The sequence below is a fragment of the Leptonychotes weddellii genome, chromosome 2 (assembly GCF_054177405.1).
Source record: "Leptonychotes weddellii isolate Sample4059 chromosome 2, ASM5417740v2, whole genome shotgun sequence".
NCBI lineage: Eukaryota > Metazoa > Chordata > Mammalia > Carnivora > Phocidae > Leptonychotes > Leptonychotes weddellii.
The window spans coordinates 65,658,502-65,672,498 of NC_138370.1; the positions used below are offsets into that span (position 1 = coordinate 65,658,502).

The window sequence follows — 13,997 nt, forward strand, 5'->3', positions numbered from 1 at the left end:
TGTTTAAGTATATACATGAATGTTTTTAAAGCTAAACCAGAGTACTTTGTCAACACTTAAATGTCAATTTATTGTTAGAAATTACAAATAGTTACATGCAACCTTATGCAGTTGGAAATTCAATAACAGTATGTTTGGTTAGCCTACTTTTATATCAGTTCCTATAAAGTATCTCATCCATTTCTGTTAAAATATTTACATTAACTGCCTCACCCCACTAATTAGCTTGTAATTACAAACTATTTTGACATTCATGGCAGAAAATCAATTATACAAAATTTGGACATTGAGACTATTATATAACTTGGAATGGAAGCAAGCACTGAACTTTATAAGTCTAAAGTGCAAAGGCTCTTCAAGCTTAGAGAAAAGATCCCCCCCAACACACATGCAGATTTAAATATGGTAACATAAAAATGTAAAGACACAGAGAAAAGAAAGCTTGACTGACACTATAGATCTAATATCAGCAATAATCTTAGGAACCTTAATTCTTTCCTAACATCTAAAACAGAGAAAGAAAATTGCTTCCAAAGACATATAACCAGGAAAAATAAATCCAGGTATCTTGCATCTACAAAATGGTTTGATGTCCTTCATCAAGCACAGCATTTGTGAGGCAGTCCTACTGGGTGGATTAAAAGGTGCTTATCTCCATCTAGAGCACATCAGAGACAAATTCCCACGCCTATCCGGTTAAGAAAAAAAGAAAGACTGATTTATTATTCTCTTGTGGCAAACAACTTAGGTTTTTTTGTTTTTTTTTTTAACCCAAACTGTACAGAACCCAGAATTTAAAACTTATGGGGATCAGCAGAGTTACACAAAGTGCACTGCTCTGGCCTGGAAGCCTATCCCACTCTGCACTCCTTTGCTGTGTCACTGAACCATCGCTCTTGCATTCACAAATGAATATAACGGCCTTCGCTGCAGGGCAAGGCTGAGGACACAAAAATGAGACCTTTCATCGCTAAAACCAATGCTCCTTCAACACCTATGAAAGGCAACTGGCTGAACCAAGCCATGTCCTAAAGTCACATCCAGCAGTACAGTCTGTGATACATTCTACTGAGAAAGGGGTAAAAAAAACTACTTTGAACATCTGAACATCTATGAAGAGGTATGCCCAGAAATCCACGTTTCAGTATTGAAATTTCAGAGAAGTTCCAAAAAAATCAAAGACCAAAAAAATCAGGTAAAAGTAGAAACAAAAATCCTACTCACTAACCAAAAAGCTTTATAAAGCTTACCAGCTGAAAAAGAAATTACATCTAATCTCCTGATAGGATGGAACCTACAAATCATATCCATTATCTGTCTTTTTGCTCCTCACACCTGGACCAAACATATTCCACAATACAAGAGTTCCCTGTGACAATTTTAATTCTGTGCTTATTTTGATAGAACTTAAAATGTGTGTATCATCCTATTCTGGAATATGTGAACAACTGCTTCTAAATCAAATTCAGTCAGGCCACTCGGTGTCCAGTTTCAACTCCTTTGGTCCCAAAGGGTATAACTTTGTTGGAAGTTAATGAGTAAAAAGAGAGGTGGACTTAATCTATGTAAAAGATGTGTTCACAGCAAGTTAAGGCCAGAGGACATAATTTTACCCTGTAGGAGTGGAGCTTTATTAACAGTGCAAAACTGAAATACAGCACACTGAACTCAGCATTCAGTACCATGGTCACATTTGGGAACAATTTAGTTTGAGCAAATAATATCTATAGCTTTACACTGCCATTTTTTTACATTTTTTTGATTATGCAGTTTTGTTGGTATTTACATTATCAATTTATTTAGGTTGTATTGGTGTGTAAGACCTATAGTATATAAGAATACCTACCTTTCTACATATTTAAGTGACAATGTAATTAAAGCAATTAAGGCAATACTGAACTTCTACTAAGTTAGCTGTTAGATTTTTACATTGTTTTTCATGTTAAATGGCCCAAATATTGCAAAAGTTTTAGAAACACTGCAATTTTAAGGATGTTGAGGAAGAGAGAAAACTTCAAACAAAATGTGCCCATCTAATATTTCTCTTTTTTTAGAGGGAGGAAGGGCAGACGGAGAAGAAGCGAGAGAATCTTAAGCAGGTTCCATGCCCAGCACAGAGCCCAACACAGGACTCAGTCTCATGACCATGAGATCATGACCTGAGCTGAAATCAAGAGTCGGACGCTCAACCAACTGAGCCACCCAGACACCCCCCCATCTAATATTTCTAAAGCAACTGGGGCATAATGGATCAAGGGTCAGTCCTTCAACTGGCTTATCATCTGAGCAGAGGTAAAACTTTCCTTGACAGAGTTACCCCAACTTCTGGAGACCTTTGCTTAATACCTTCCTCCTTCATCCCTTAAATCTCACTGTGAGTCTTAGAGGAAGACTTCGCCCCAGTTTTAAGCAAGTGATTGATAATGAGGATGGCTCAAAAAGATTCAATGCAAGGGGGCACCTGGGTGGCTCTGCTGGTTAAGCATCTGACTCTTGATTTCGGCTCAGGTCATGATCTCAGGGTCATGAGATGAAGCCCCGTGACAGGCTCCACTCTCAGCAGAGAGATTCTCTCTCTCCCTCTCCCTCTGCCTCTCCTCACGAGGACCCCCCCCCCCACTGACATGTTCTCTCTCTCAAATAAATCTTTAAAAAAAAAAAAAAAGAATCAATGCAAGTGATGAAAGATTCAGAAGCCAGATGTTTGCACAAAAAAGAGGTGGTGTTTACAGGATGGGAAGGAAGGGGGAAATAGCAAAGTGTGACCACTGTCTCCAGATGTCTGAAGAGCTGCTGGGTAAAAGTAAGATAAGCCTTACGTAGCTCCAAATGCTGGCTCTAGAATATAGCAGGCAAGTTGTAAGGACATAAATTCTAGGTTAAGATGCTGAGAACCACCACCATTTATCAAAGAGCCACTGCATGCTAGGACTCTGCTAAGTGTTTTATACACATTATAGGGTTCATGTAGAGCCTTCCATCCATTGGCCTTGATCACTAAACTACTAAGAGATGGGTTCACACCAGGCTATTTCTCAAGTTCGAGAAATTTCTCTCTCAGAGGCTTGATGAACATGAGTATAAACTATAGTAAAATTCCTTTTCTCTTTTCTTGATTCTCTGCCAATGAGGCAAAATACTGTTAAGTAAAAAGACCAAGATGATGGGCAAGTGTATTGGGGAAGAGAGCATCATCATTGCCTGTAAGAAATAATTATACTGTTGGTATTTAAAACTTAAAGTAATCTTAAGATTGTAAAACATATAGAGTGAAGGAAGAGATAAATCAGTGAAGATATTTTAAAACTTTTATTGTGAAGGACACCTGGATGGCTCAGTCGGTTAAGCGTCCAACTCTTGATTTCAGGTCAGGTCCTGATCTTCCAGTCATGGGATCCAGCCCCATGTGGGGCTCTGCACTCAGCTGGGAGTCTGCTTCTTTCCCTCTCTCTCCTCCTCTGCCCTTTGCCCTGCTTGCCTGCACGTGTGCACGTGCTCAATCTCTCTCTCTCTCTCTCTCTCCCCCTCCCTCTCTAAAATAAATAAATAAATCTTTAAAACTTTCATTGTGATATATTTTGGTTGCAAATGATTATAATTTAATCAACATATAAACAATAGATAACATAGCCGGTCATAATTGTAGATTATTTGTCACTTTGAGATATTAGCAAAGATTATAGCGTAATCAAAATTACTTAAGTTGATCTCACAGCCAATTTTTTCCTACTCCTTCAGTCTACAAAGTAGCAGCTTCTAACAAATTACAGTATGCTTAGTCTACTGCCTTAGTCTTCCTTTGCAAATCTATACAACTGTCCAGTTTTAACTAAGAAAGTTTTTTTAAAACACCTATATCCACCTATTCCCACATATTAAAAAATCTAAAAATGGCACAAAAGTAAAATAAATCATCATTGTGCCAGAGGTATCTGTTGCATGGGACAAAGAAATGAATAAAACAACTGTGGCCCCAGCCCTCAATAGGTTTATAATTTTCCCCTTCCTGAGAATGTTTTATGAAGAACCTCCAACAGGTTATTGAGGGTTCTGAGAACTCCATCTAAACCTGGCCGACTTTTTTTTCCAGATTTTATTTTTAAGTAATCTCTACACCCAACGTGGGACTCAAACTCACAATCTTGAGACCAAGAGTCGCATGCTCTACCAACTGAGCCAGCCAAGCGCCCCTAAACCTGGGTGACTCTTAAAAAGGGACACAGAACCAGACAGAGCCAAGATCATTTCTCTTTCCCACTCCCAGAAACATTTCCCAAGACCACTGAACTTGAAAGGGGAAAGGGTCTTAGCAATTACCTGTCTCTCATTTTACAAATGAGGAAACTGAGGTCAAGCAAGGCAACTATGCAGAACTATGCACAGACCTTACTTTGCAGGTGTACAGGATAATGCATTTTATTTCAGGACCCATACATGAAATATCCTAAATTGTTGTTATACCTACAGTGACTGATGAGCAACTGTAATCTTCATTTTCCAAATATAAGTGATTAACAGGTTTGGCTCTAGCAGTGATGGAGCTCTAGAGTGCTGATCTCTTGTGACCTATGTAAATCTTTGTGGCTGGAATAGACCCCACTTCCTCACAGCGGGTAGAAAAGAGCAGTTCAGAATACAGAAGTTCAAAAGCCAAGGAGAATGGCCTCAAGTTCCAGCCCCACCTCTTACTATTGGTGCAAGGGGGCAATTTCTTTATCCTCTCTGAGCCTCAGCTTCCCCATCTGTAAAATGGAAAGACAATGCAGCCATATTTCACAAGGTATTGCAAAGGTTAAATGAGACAAAACATGTGAAGGACTTCACACAGTGAGTGCACAAAAAACATCTCACATGTCCATCAACTGACGAATGAAGAAGATGGAATATTACTCAGTCATCAAAAAAAATGAAATCTTGCCATCTGCAATGACATAGATGGAGCTAGAGACTATTATGCTGAGTGAAATAAGTCAGAGACAAATACCATATAATTTCACTCAGATATGGAATTTAAGAAACAAAACAGATGAACATGGGGGGACAAAAAAGAGCAGCAAACCAGAAAATGGACTTACAGAGAACAAACTGAGGGCTGCTGGAGGGGAAGTGGGTGGTGGAATGGGTTAAATGGATGATGGGTATTAAGGAGGGCATTTGTTGTGATGAGGACCCAGTGTTATATGGAAGTGGTATTACACTGTATGTTAACTGGAATTTAAATAAAAACTTGAAAAAGGAAAAAATTAAGTAAAAAATAAAACATCTCAAAACTGTGCTAAGAATCCCAAATCCTTAGAGTAGTGGTTTACTGATAGAAGAAATAAAAACAGAAGTGGTGGGAGCACAGGCAGGTAGGAATGAGGCGAAGGAGACCTAGCCAGGCAGTACACAGCCAGAGCAATTCCCCTGGCCTTCCCAGCAACGAAGAAAGCAGTTTGACAACCACTGCCCAAGGGAATCTAGTTTTCTTTATTTTACATCACAGGACCATAAATTATCTATTTCCATAGCCTAAAACCTTATGAAATACTGATTTTTTTCTTTTACCTACCAGAATATCAATGCATCATACTCTAATTCATGAATGCTCCCCCAAATATTCCATTTCTTCCCCAAACCCTTAATAATTTTTTATTCTTCACATAAAAACGTCTCTTCCCATTACCTCTAGAAAGAGCTTATTATGTAGCTATATTATAGCACATCTGAATTTCCGTTTTAGGAAATGAGATGAAGAAAACAACCAGATTTATAGGAGCAGATAGAACAGTCATTTTCTCCACAATGATGAGTTAGCACAGCATTTTTGATGTATTTAAATATAATCCAATTTTTCAAAGTATGCATTTTCTTCACAAATATATAGGAACAACCCTATTCAAACTTAATTCATATAAAACTTCCTTTGACAACCAAGGGACTTAGAGGTAACATTACTTTCTGGGCTATTTATCTGATGAATTTATTGTGTGTCCAAGATCTCTGACCTCACCATACTCCCAGTCAGACCTGATGTACCACTTATTACAAAGGTGTTATAACAGAGGTAAGGACAAATGCTCTGAGTAAGCAAAGGGAAGAGTTATCTTGATCTCAGGCCTTGGCTCCAACATCGGTTCCTCTGGAAAGTCTTGTTCATCATCCTGCCCCCACCTCATTACCACTTCATTCACAGCACCTGAGCTAGAACCAATTGTGTATGTTTGTGTGTGTTCATGTTCACGATCTCTCTCCCTCTAGAATGTGAGCATCTTGAGGAAAGAAACTGTACCCTGGAACAGCACCTGGAACAACAACAAATAGACTCTCGTTCAACAACTATCGGAGACCAGTATCCCCAAGGTCTGGGAAGAGACTTCATAGATGCAATATTGGAAGTGGTTCTTGAAGAACCTAGGAGTCTGCCAGAGAAGGCTTGCACACCTAAGATTCAATGTTAAACTGACACATCCTATCATCATAAATGCCTTTAATGTGCACTGCTTTTGACTTCTATGTGCCAATATCTTTTCATCCATGGGGTTTATGTTTCCTTCCTCACCATAACACGTTTTGAAGAATTCAGTTTCTATTATTACCATAAAAATCTATCTTTCGGCGGGGGGGGACTCTACCCTATAAGTTGGGTTCTTACTGAGACTCATTTTTACTTCAAACACTCTCAGTGACTATATTCTGGTTTAACACCTTCAAAGAAGCTGACCTAGGGGCGCCTGGGTGGCTCAGTTGGTGAAGCATCTGCCTTTGGCTCAGGTCAGGTCTCAGGGTCCTAGGATCGAGCTCCACGCCGGGCTCAGCAGGGAGTCTGCTGCACACTTGGTGCACACCCGCGCGTGCTCTCTCTCTCTCAAATAAAATCTTTAAAAACAAAAAACAGGGGCGCCTGGGTGGCTCAGTTGGTTAAGCGACTGCCTTCGGCTCAGGCCATGATCCTGGAGTCCCGGGATCGAGTTCCGCATCGGGCTCCCTGCTCGGCAGGGAGTCTGCTTCTCCCTCTGATCCTCCTCCCTCTCATGCTGTCTCTCATTCTCTCTGTCTCAAATAAATAAATAAAATCTTTAAAAAAAAAAAAAAAAAAAAGAAGCTTACCTAACCAAACAGATTCAATAAACTAGGCTTACTAGGAGAACTTCGGAAACTTCAAGTGCTTGCTCACTTTAGAACCTTATTTTTCTTAAATTCAAATTAATTAAGCCAATTTTAAAGTTAATTTAATGGAATAATGGAATATCACTTATCAAAATTCTCTCACGTCAAAAAATTCAATGTTTGTTGTTGACTAGGGAGTAAAAGATCAAAATAACATAAAACAACATTTTACTTTAGAATAAGAGAGGCAGAGGCAGGTGGCTATTAATATTTTTGACTCCTGGCAAATACTTCCTCAGAGACTTACACCCATTCCCTGCTTGGTGGTAGGACATTTACAGCCTCATCAATTTTCTGGAAGACAGGATCTGGGTAGGGAAAGGCAGCCTAAGCCATCATACACTCAGTAACTAACCACTTAGGGGAAAGGTATATACTTTCATTCTACAAAGGATCTTAGAGAGGTAATCTGCCAACCTTTCATTTAAAAGGAAAAGACCCGGGCGCCTGGGTGGCTCAGTTGGTTAAGCGACTGCCTTCGGCTCAGGTCATGATCCTGGAGTCCCGGGATCGAGTCCCGCATCGAGTCCCGCATCGGGCTCCCTGCTCGGCGGGGAGCCTGCTTCTCCCTCTGACCCTCCCCTCTCTCATGTGCTCTCTGTCTCTCTCATTCTCTCTGTCTCAAATAAATAAATAAAATCTTTAAAAATAAATAAATAAATAAATAATAAAATAAAATAAAAGGAAAGGAAAAGACCCTAAACCCCAGAGAACAGAGGTAATTTCTTCTCAAATCCGGTCAGTAGAACCCAGGTATCCTGACTTGATCAGTCATTGTTTCTACTATCCACAGGCATGTCTCTTCAGGACATTAAAATTTTATAAATATAGGGGCACTTGGGTGGCTCAGTCATTGGGCGTCTGCCTTCGGCTCAGGTCATGATCCCAGGGTCCCGGGATCGAGCCCCGCATCAGGGTCCCCGCTCCACATCGGGCTCCCCGCTCTGCGGGAAGCCTGCTTCTCCCTCTCCCACTCCCCCTGCTCATGTTCCTTCTCTCGCTGTGTCTCTCTGTCAAATAAATAAATAAAATCTTTAAAAAAATTAAATTAAAAAAATAAAATTTTATAAATATAGCCAAAATGTTCAGAAGGGGAGAACACTCATGAAACAAACCTGAGACTAGAGGGGCACCGGGCTGGCTCAGTCTGAGAGCACGTGATTTTTTTTTTTTTTAAGATTTCATTTATTTATTTATTTGAGAAAGAATGAGAGAGAGAGAGAGAGAGAGAGAGAGCGTGCACACCTGAGAAGGAGGAGGGTCAGAGGGAGAAGTAGACTTCCTGCTGAGCAGGGAGCCCGATGCGGGACTCGATCCCGGCGCTCCAGGATCATGACCTGAGCCAAAGGCAGTTGCTTAACCAGCTGAGCCACCCAGGTGCCCCGAGCACGTGATTCTTGATCTCAGGGTGTGAGTTGCAGCCCCACATTGAGTGTAGAGATTACTTAAATAAACTTAAACAAACAAACACCTAAGGAATTCTGACTCCTGGCCCCAGACACGAGAACTTAAGAACAAATCATCTGAACATCCTCAGTTGTCTAATCAGAGATGCTCTAAGTTTGACTGGCTCATGGTTTCAGGCAGCTGAAACGGACTTTCCCAGTTCTGACTCACAGTCCTCTGAGAGAAGGTCCCCATCCAGTTTTAAAAAGAATAAAACAGTATTACAGGGATGCACAGCACCGCTCAGTGAAATTAATCCAGCAAGGGGAGGTAAACCAAAAGGCTGAAGATACCTGCTGATTTAGCAAAGTACAGGAGGAGTGCCAGCCAACACCTGCACACTGTTTTTAGTCTCCAGAGACTTTCAAGGTCAAAGGCAGAAGAAAAAATCTGGGCCATGCAAATTTCTTTTGTCATCTGAGTTCAATGGGACTGAGGCTCTGAATGAGTGTTCATGCCCAGCTGTCTTGAGTCATCACTTTCTATTCTTCACTAAAAGTATTTCAGAAAAACATTTTAGGAAAACAGTATCTCCTAAACTACAAATGTCATGGGATGGAAGTGGAAGAGGACAGAACAGAACGTAATGTTGTAAAAAGTACTATCAGAGAATCTTTATTAAAAATGAACCAAAAAAAAAAAAAAAAAAGAACTAAAATGGCCAAGGGCACCTGGCCGGCTCAGTTGGAAGACCATGTGACTCTTGATCTCGGGGTCATGAGTTCAAGCCCCACCTTGGGTACAGAGATTACTAAAATAATTATAAAATAAAAAAATAAAAGTTTTTAAAATGAACTAAGATGAATTAGTTAATTTTGACCATATGGGCAACACCCATATGTTCTGTACCCATTTTTACTGATGCAAATAATAACTTTGCAGGTAGCTGATTAGTCCTTCTAAATGATAAATCAGAACATTTGAGCACACAATTTTAACTGAAAGTTGAAACTATTTAAATTCTCAAATGATGGATATTAAGCATCGATGGCTCTTTCTTTTCTTGAAAACTGCCTTGCAACAGGGTATTCCACTCATTTTGTTGGAACTTCCAAGACCTAGACAAAGATCCATTGTCAGAGAGAATGTCACTATGACAAAAGGGCACAAATTTTCTTCTTTTGCAGTAATTTTATTAAATACTGCTTGAAACAAGCAGGCAATTGCCTAGACTAGGGAAACATTATTTCTGTTGTGCAAATATCTGTGTTATGCCATTATCATATGGTAGTATAATTTGGACTCTACACATACAGTTCCCCATCCTCCAAAAATCAGTGAATAAATAACTGGAAGGAAATGTATCAACTTTCAATTTACAGTTGAAACTATACGGGTTTGAGAACTAGACTCAGTGAACCATGCAACACCTGGGCAATGTCAAACTCAATGTACAATATATGCTCTCATTAATTAATATGCCTAATGGTCATCTTGATCACCCCCCATAATGATATTCCTCTTTGGAGTACTTTAATTTCATGTAGCAAATACACTGTTAAAATTACTTGAGAGAAGGATATTAAAATTTTTGTCCCTCTTCAGACCACCCTACGCACACTATCCCAAGGGAATGTGAGTAATGAGTACTTAAGCAATAGGCATCGCCTTGATATTTCCACAGCACTGCTAATCTAGTTTGGGTCAGTCTGAAAATGTTATTCCATTTTGAAATATCTAGGCAAATGTTGCTTTTAAGTATTTAATACGATAAAGAAGGCAATAGAGCCCTTTTAACAATGTATCATTTTACTTACACTCCTCTGGCTGTTATCACCTCCTCAGGAAGCCTTTAAAACCAAAACACACAAGTGACCAAGAGAATGTGTGAAGTCGAGAATGCACAAAAACAGACTGAAGAGACAACTTAATTTTGGCTGGTCCTCATCTAGCCAAGACAGGGAAAACCTCTGGTAACAATAACTAAATAGAGAAACTCAACCACTTTCAGGACTCCTCAGTGTGGCTATACAGATTTACTAGAGGTGAATTGGAGATGAAAGGGCATATACTGCAGATACTGTGTAACAAGGCATGTTGCTCATTTCCTCATGTGTAAAATGGGCATAAAGCCTTCAAACCATAAGAATATGATAAGATAATATAAGAAAAATAGTTGACTTGGGGCACCTGGGTGGCTCAATTGGTTGAGCATCCAACTCTTGGTTTCAGCTTGAGTCATGGTCTCAGGACTGTGGGATCAAGCCCTGTGCTGGGCTCCTGCCTTGGCGAAGAGTCTGCTTAAGGATTTCTCTCCCTCTGCCTCTTCCCAACTCCTGCTCTCTCTCTCCACCTCCCTCTCTCAAAAAAACAAATAAATCTTAAAAAAAAGAAAGAAAGAAAAATAGTTGGCTCAAAGTTCAGTTTCCTTTCCCTGCCACACCAATATTGCTATGACTACATGGAATGAGTCATTTGCATTAAGAAAGATGCATGAGAGCAAGCTGTCTTTAAACATGCAGTCAGCATATACTTGGGTTCTGTCTCATCTTTATAGGTGCTGTTTATATCTGGAAATGAGTTCTTAACTACCAGTAATGTCTTTTCACCCTGAAAGGAAAGAAGAATAAATACAGTACGGCAGGAATTCAAGGATGACACAACATACAGTCAAGCAGTCCCTTTGAGTGAAGCATAGTTGACACTCTAGGATTACTAATTTATAACAGGCCCCAACTACTCATTCCAACAGCCTCTATCATCCTAACTAGCTACTTTCAGTAGGGGAGGAGGCAGGAGAGACTGACCTTGATTCACCTCATTATTGACCAAATGTGGAAAACCCTTTAGCACAGTGATTCTCAATTTTGGCTGCACTTGGCTCCACATCAAATCACCTGGGGAGTTTTTAAAGCTCTCACTGCCCAGATCATACCCCAAACATCTGAATATCTGCGGTAGGGTGCAGGCACTGGTAATTTTTTAAAGTTCCCAGTGATCCAAGGTGCAGCCAAGGTTGAGAACCACTGTCTAGGATCACGCCTCCTGACCTCATCTAAATTCTGCTGAAAGCCAACCTAGAGCATTTCACAACCACAACTTCTGAGTAGAGCAGGTACAACAGGGTCCTGAATGCTGGAACATCAATGATGCCTGCACCGAGGTCCACACAGAGGGCTGAACGAAAGCTTATTAGCAGGAGGGTTACCCAGATCCTCACCTGACAGCCACCTTTTCCAACATTTGCACTAAAAACAAACAAAACCCCCAAGTAACCAATCTTAAGAGATGTCACCAAAGCCCGCTAGGAATTTTTTTTTTTCTTTTTTAAAGTCAAATCTCTTGGGAAAGAGTATATGGGAGAGCGCACCCCCTACACACACACACACACACACACACACACACACAGAGCCTATAGACAGAACCATACAATTCCTATGGCCGCCCAGAAAACACCCCGTAAACTCCCCTCAGCTCAGCGCAAGCGGGCGCGCGCCAGCCTGTGGCCACTGCACCTGCTGTCGCTCTGGGCCGCACCTGCCGCGCCCGGCCCTCTCCTCCTACCTTCCAGCAGCTCGTCCAGGCTGGTGACCTTCCGACTGCCGTCGATGGTGTAGATGGTGCGGACACCCTGGGGCAGATTCACGTTGTCCGACAAGGAGCGGGTGAGCTCCATGAGCAACGCATCGAAAGACCGGAAGCGGTCGCTGGAGATGGCAAACACCAGGCCCTTGAAGTAGCGGTCCCCATTCCGGTAGAAGCGCGCCTTCTTGGCCTTCTTCTCTGAGCTCAGAGCCTGCAGGGTCCGCGTGCGGTAGAAGCTGCAGTGGGCACTGTGCGCCGGGCTGGGGATGAGCCCGTTCCCCTTGGGGCCCGAGCTGCTGCTGCCTCCCGAGGAGCTGGGCGCCCCTCTCCGCGACCCCGGTCGCGGCCTTTTGTCCCGTTCCTCAAAGTGCTCCAGCTCAATACTCCTGGTGCTGGCCATCACGGCTGCTCCGAAGGCTCCCCCACAAAAAACGTCCCAGCCAAAGCCTCCGGGTAGCCTAGTGTCAATGCGAGAATCAGTTCAGGGACGTCTGACCGTGGGGCGGGGCGGGAGGGGAAGGCTCAGGGCGCCGGGACACCTGGCTCTGGCATCCCGCCCTCTCCTCACAGGTGGGGCCGCTCAGCCGCCGAGGAGCCGAATGGCCCGCGCCCCCCTAAAAGTGGCCGCAGCGTCGAGCTGCCCAGCTCATTGTCCAGCGCGGCTCGCTCTGCCAGCCCGCAGGGAGCCCCCCGCCCCCCGCGCGCCTTCTCCACCCAGCCACGCCTCACAACTCCCGCCTGGGAGCTGGCCAGGAGACGCAAAGTTGGGCCGCCCGAGGTTCGCCCCGGGCCGGCGGGCGCACACAAAGCTCGGGCGCTGGCCGCGGCTCGTGTCCGCCGGCGGCTCCCGGGAGGCTGAGGGGAAGGAAGGAAGAGGAGGGGGAGGAGCTGGGAGCGTGGGAGAGGCGCCGCGGGCCCGCAGGGGCGTCGCGCCTGGCCCCGGCCCGCCCACGAGCCCTGCGGGAGGCCCGGGATGCGGCGCCTCCGCCTGGCTCGCCCGCAGGCCCTGTCCTAGTGGCGGCGCGCGCGGACTCGGGCTGAGAGGGCAGTGCGGGGGCCCCTTCCTCCCACAGAGCCCGGCCCTAGCGGGAAATAATGCAGCCCGCCTCCCTGGCTGCCGACCGGCCCAGCCCACCCCGCGAGCATCCGCGGCCGACTCCGCGGCCGGCCCGGCTCGCTGGCGGGGCTGGAGTTGGGGGGGGGGGCGGTTTCTTGCCGCCCAAGGGCTGCCAAAGCCCGGGAGGAAGGGGATGCGCGAGGAGAAGGGGGCCGCACGGGTCAGCGCGGAGGCTCTGCGGCGGGAGAGGACCGACTCCTCCTGGGTCCTAGGCAGCCCCGACCGCCTGACAGCTACAAACCCTCGCCGTGCGCTAATGGGCGCAGCCGCGGAACGCGCTCCTCCGCCTGGGAAACGTAAACGCGCAGGCCAAAGAAACTACAAAGGAAGGAGATTCAAGGGCAGAGATCACATCCCTAACTAGCCTCCAAAGGAGGAACCGAGGCTAAACTAGGACAGAAATTCGAAACATGACATTGGATTTGGGCACAAAATTTATAAAAGAAAATTTGAAGCTTTATTTTAAAATCCTTTGATAAAACAGTTTCCATTGCAGATTTGCTAACATAGGATGCTGAGTAACTTTGAAGGAATAAATGACCAGAAGTTATTGGGTTTTGAGGGATTTATTTAATCAACAAATATTTATTAAGAGCAAGCCATGTGTCAGGCGTTGTTTCCACCACTGGGGATGCATTAGTAAAGGAAACTAATACCTCCCCTCCCCCACTCACAGTCAAGTGGTATTTAATGTTGTCAATTGAGCTTCTTAAGTAATAGGTCTAACATTTGTAAGCACCCATCACACTGGAGATCTTAA

The 13,997-nt window shown here is 43.5% G+C and overlaps 1 protein-coding gene across 10 annotated transcripts in view; it reads right to left on the reverse strand.

The window, feature by feature from the left end:
* Window positions 1-12,999, reverse strand: part of DCLK2 (doublecortin like kinase 2) — a 146,232-nt gene extending 133,233 nt beyond the window's left edge. For 5 of the 10 annotated variants that reach the window (XR_014142811.1, XM_081811779.1, XM_081811778.1 and 2 more), the window contains exon 1: window positions 12,100-12,998. Coding sequence is in view for 8 of the 10 variants with exons in the window: in XM_081811779.1 (XP_081667905.1) it covers window positions 12,100-12,520 (421 nt within the window). In the remaining 2 variants the exon portion in view is untranslated. Of the gene's footprint in view, window positions 1-12,099 lie in introns of all 10 variants that reach the window. The other 5 variants (XM_081811777.1, XM_081811776.1, XM_081811781.1 and 2 more) reach the window with 2 other exon arrangements.
* Between the last annotated feature and the right edge of the window lie 998 nt (window positions 13,000-13,997).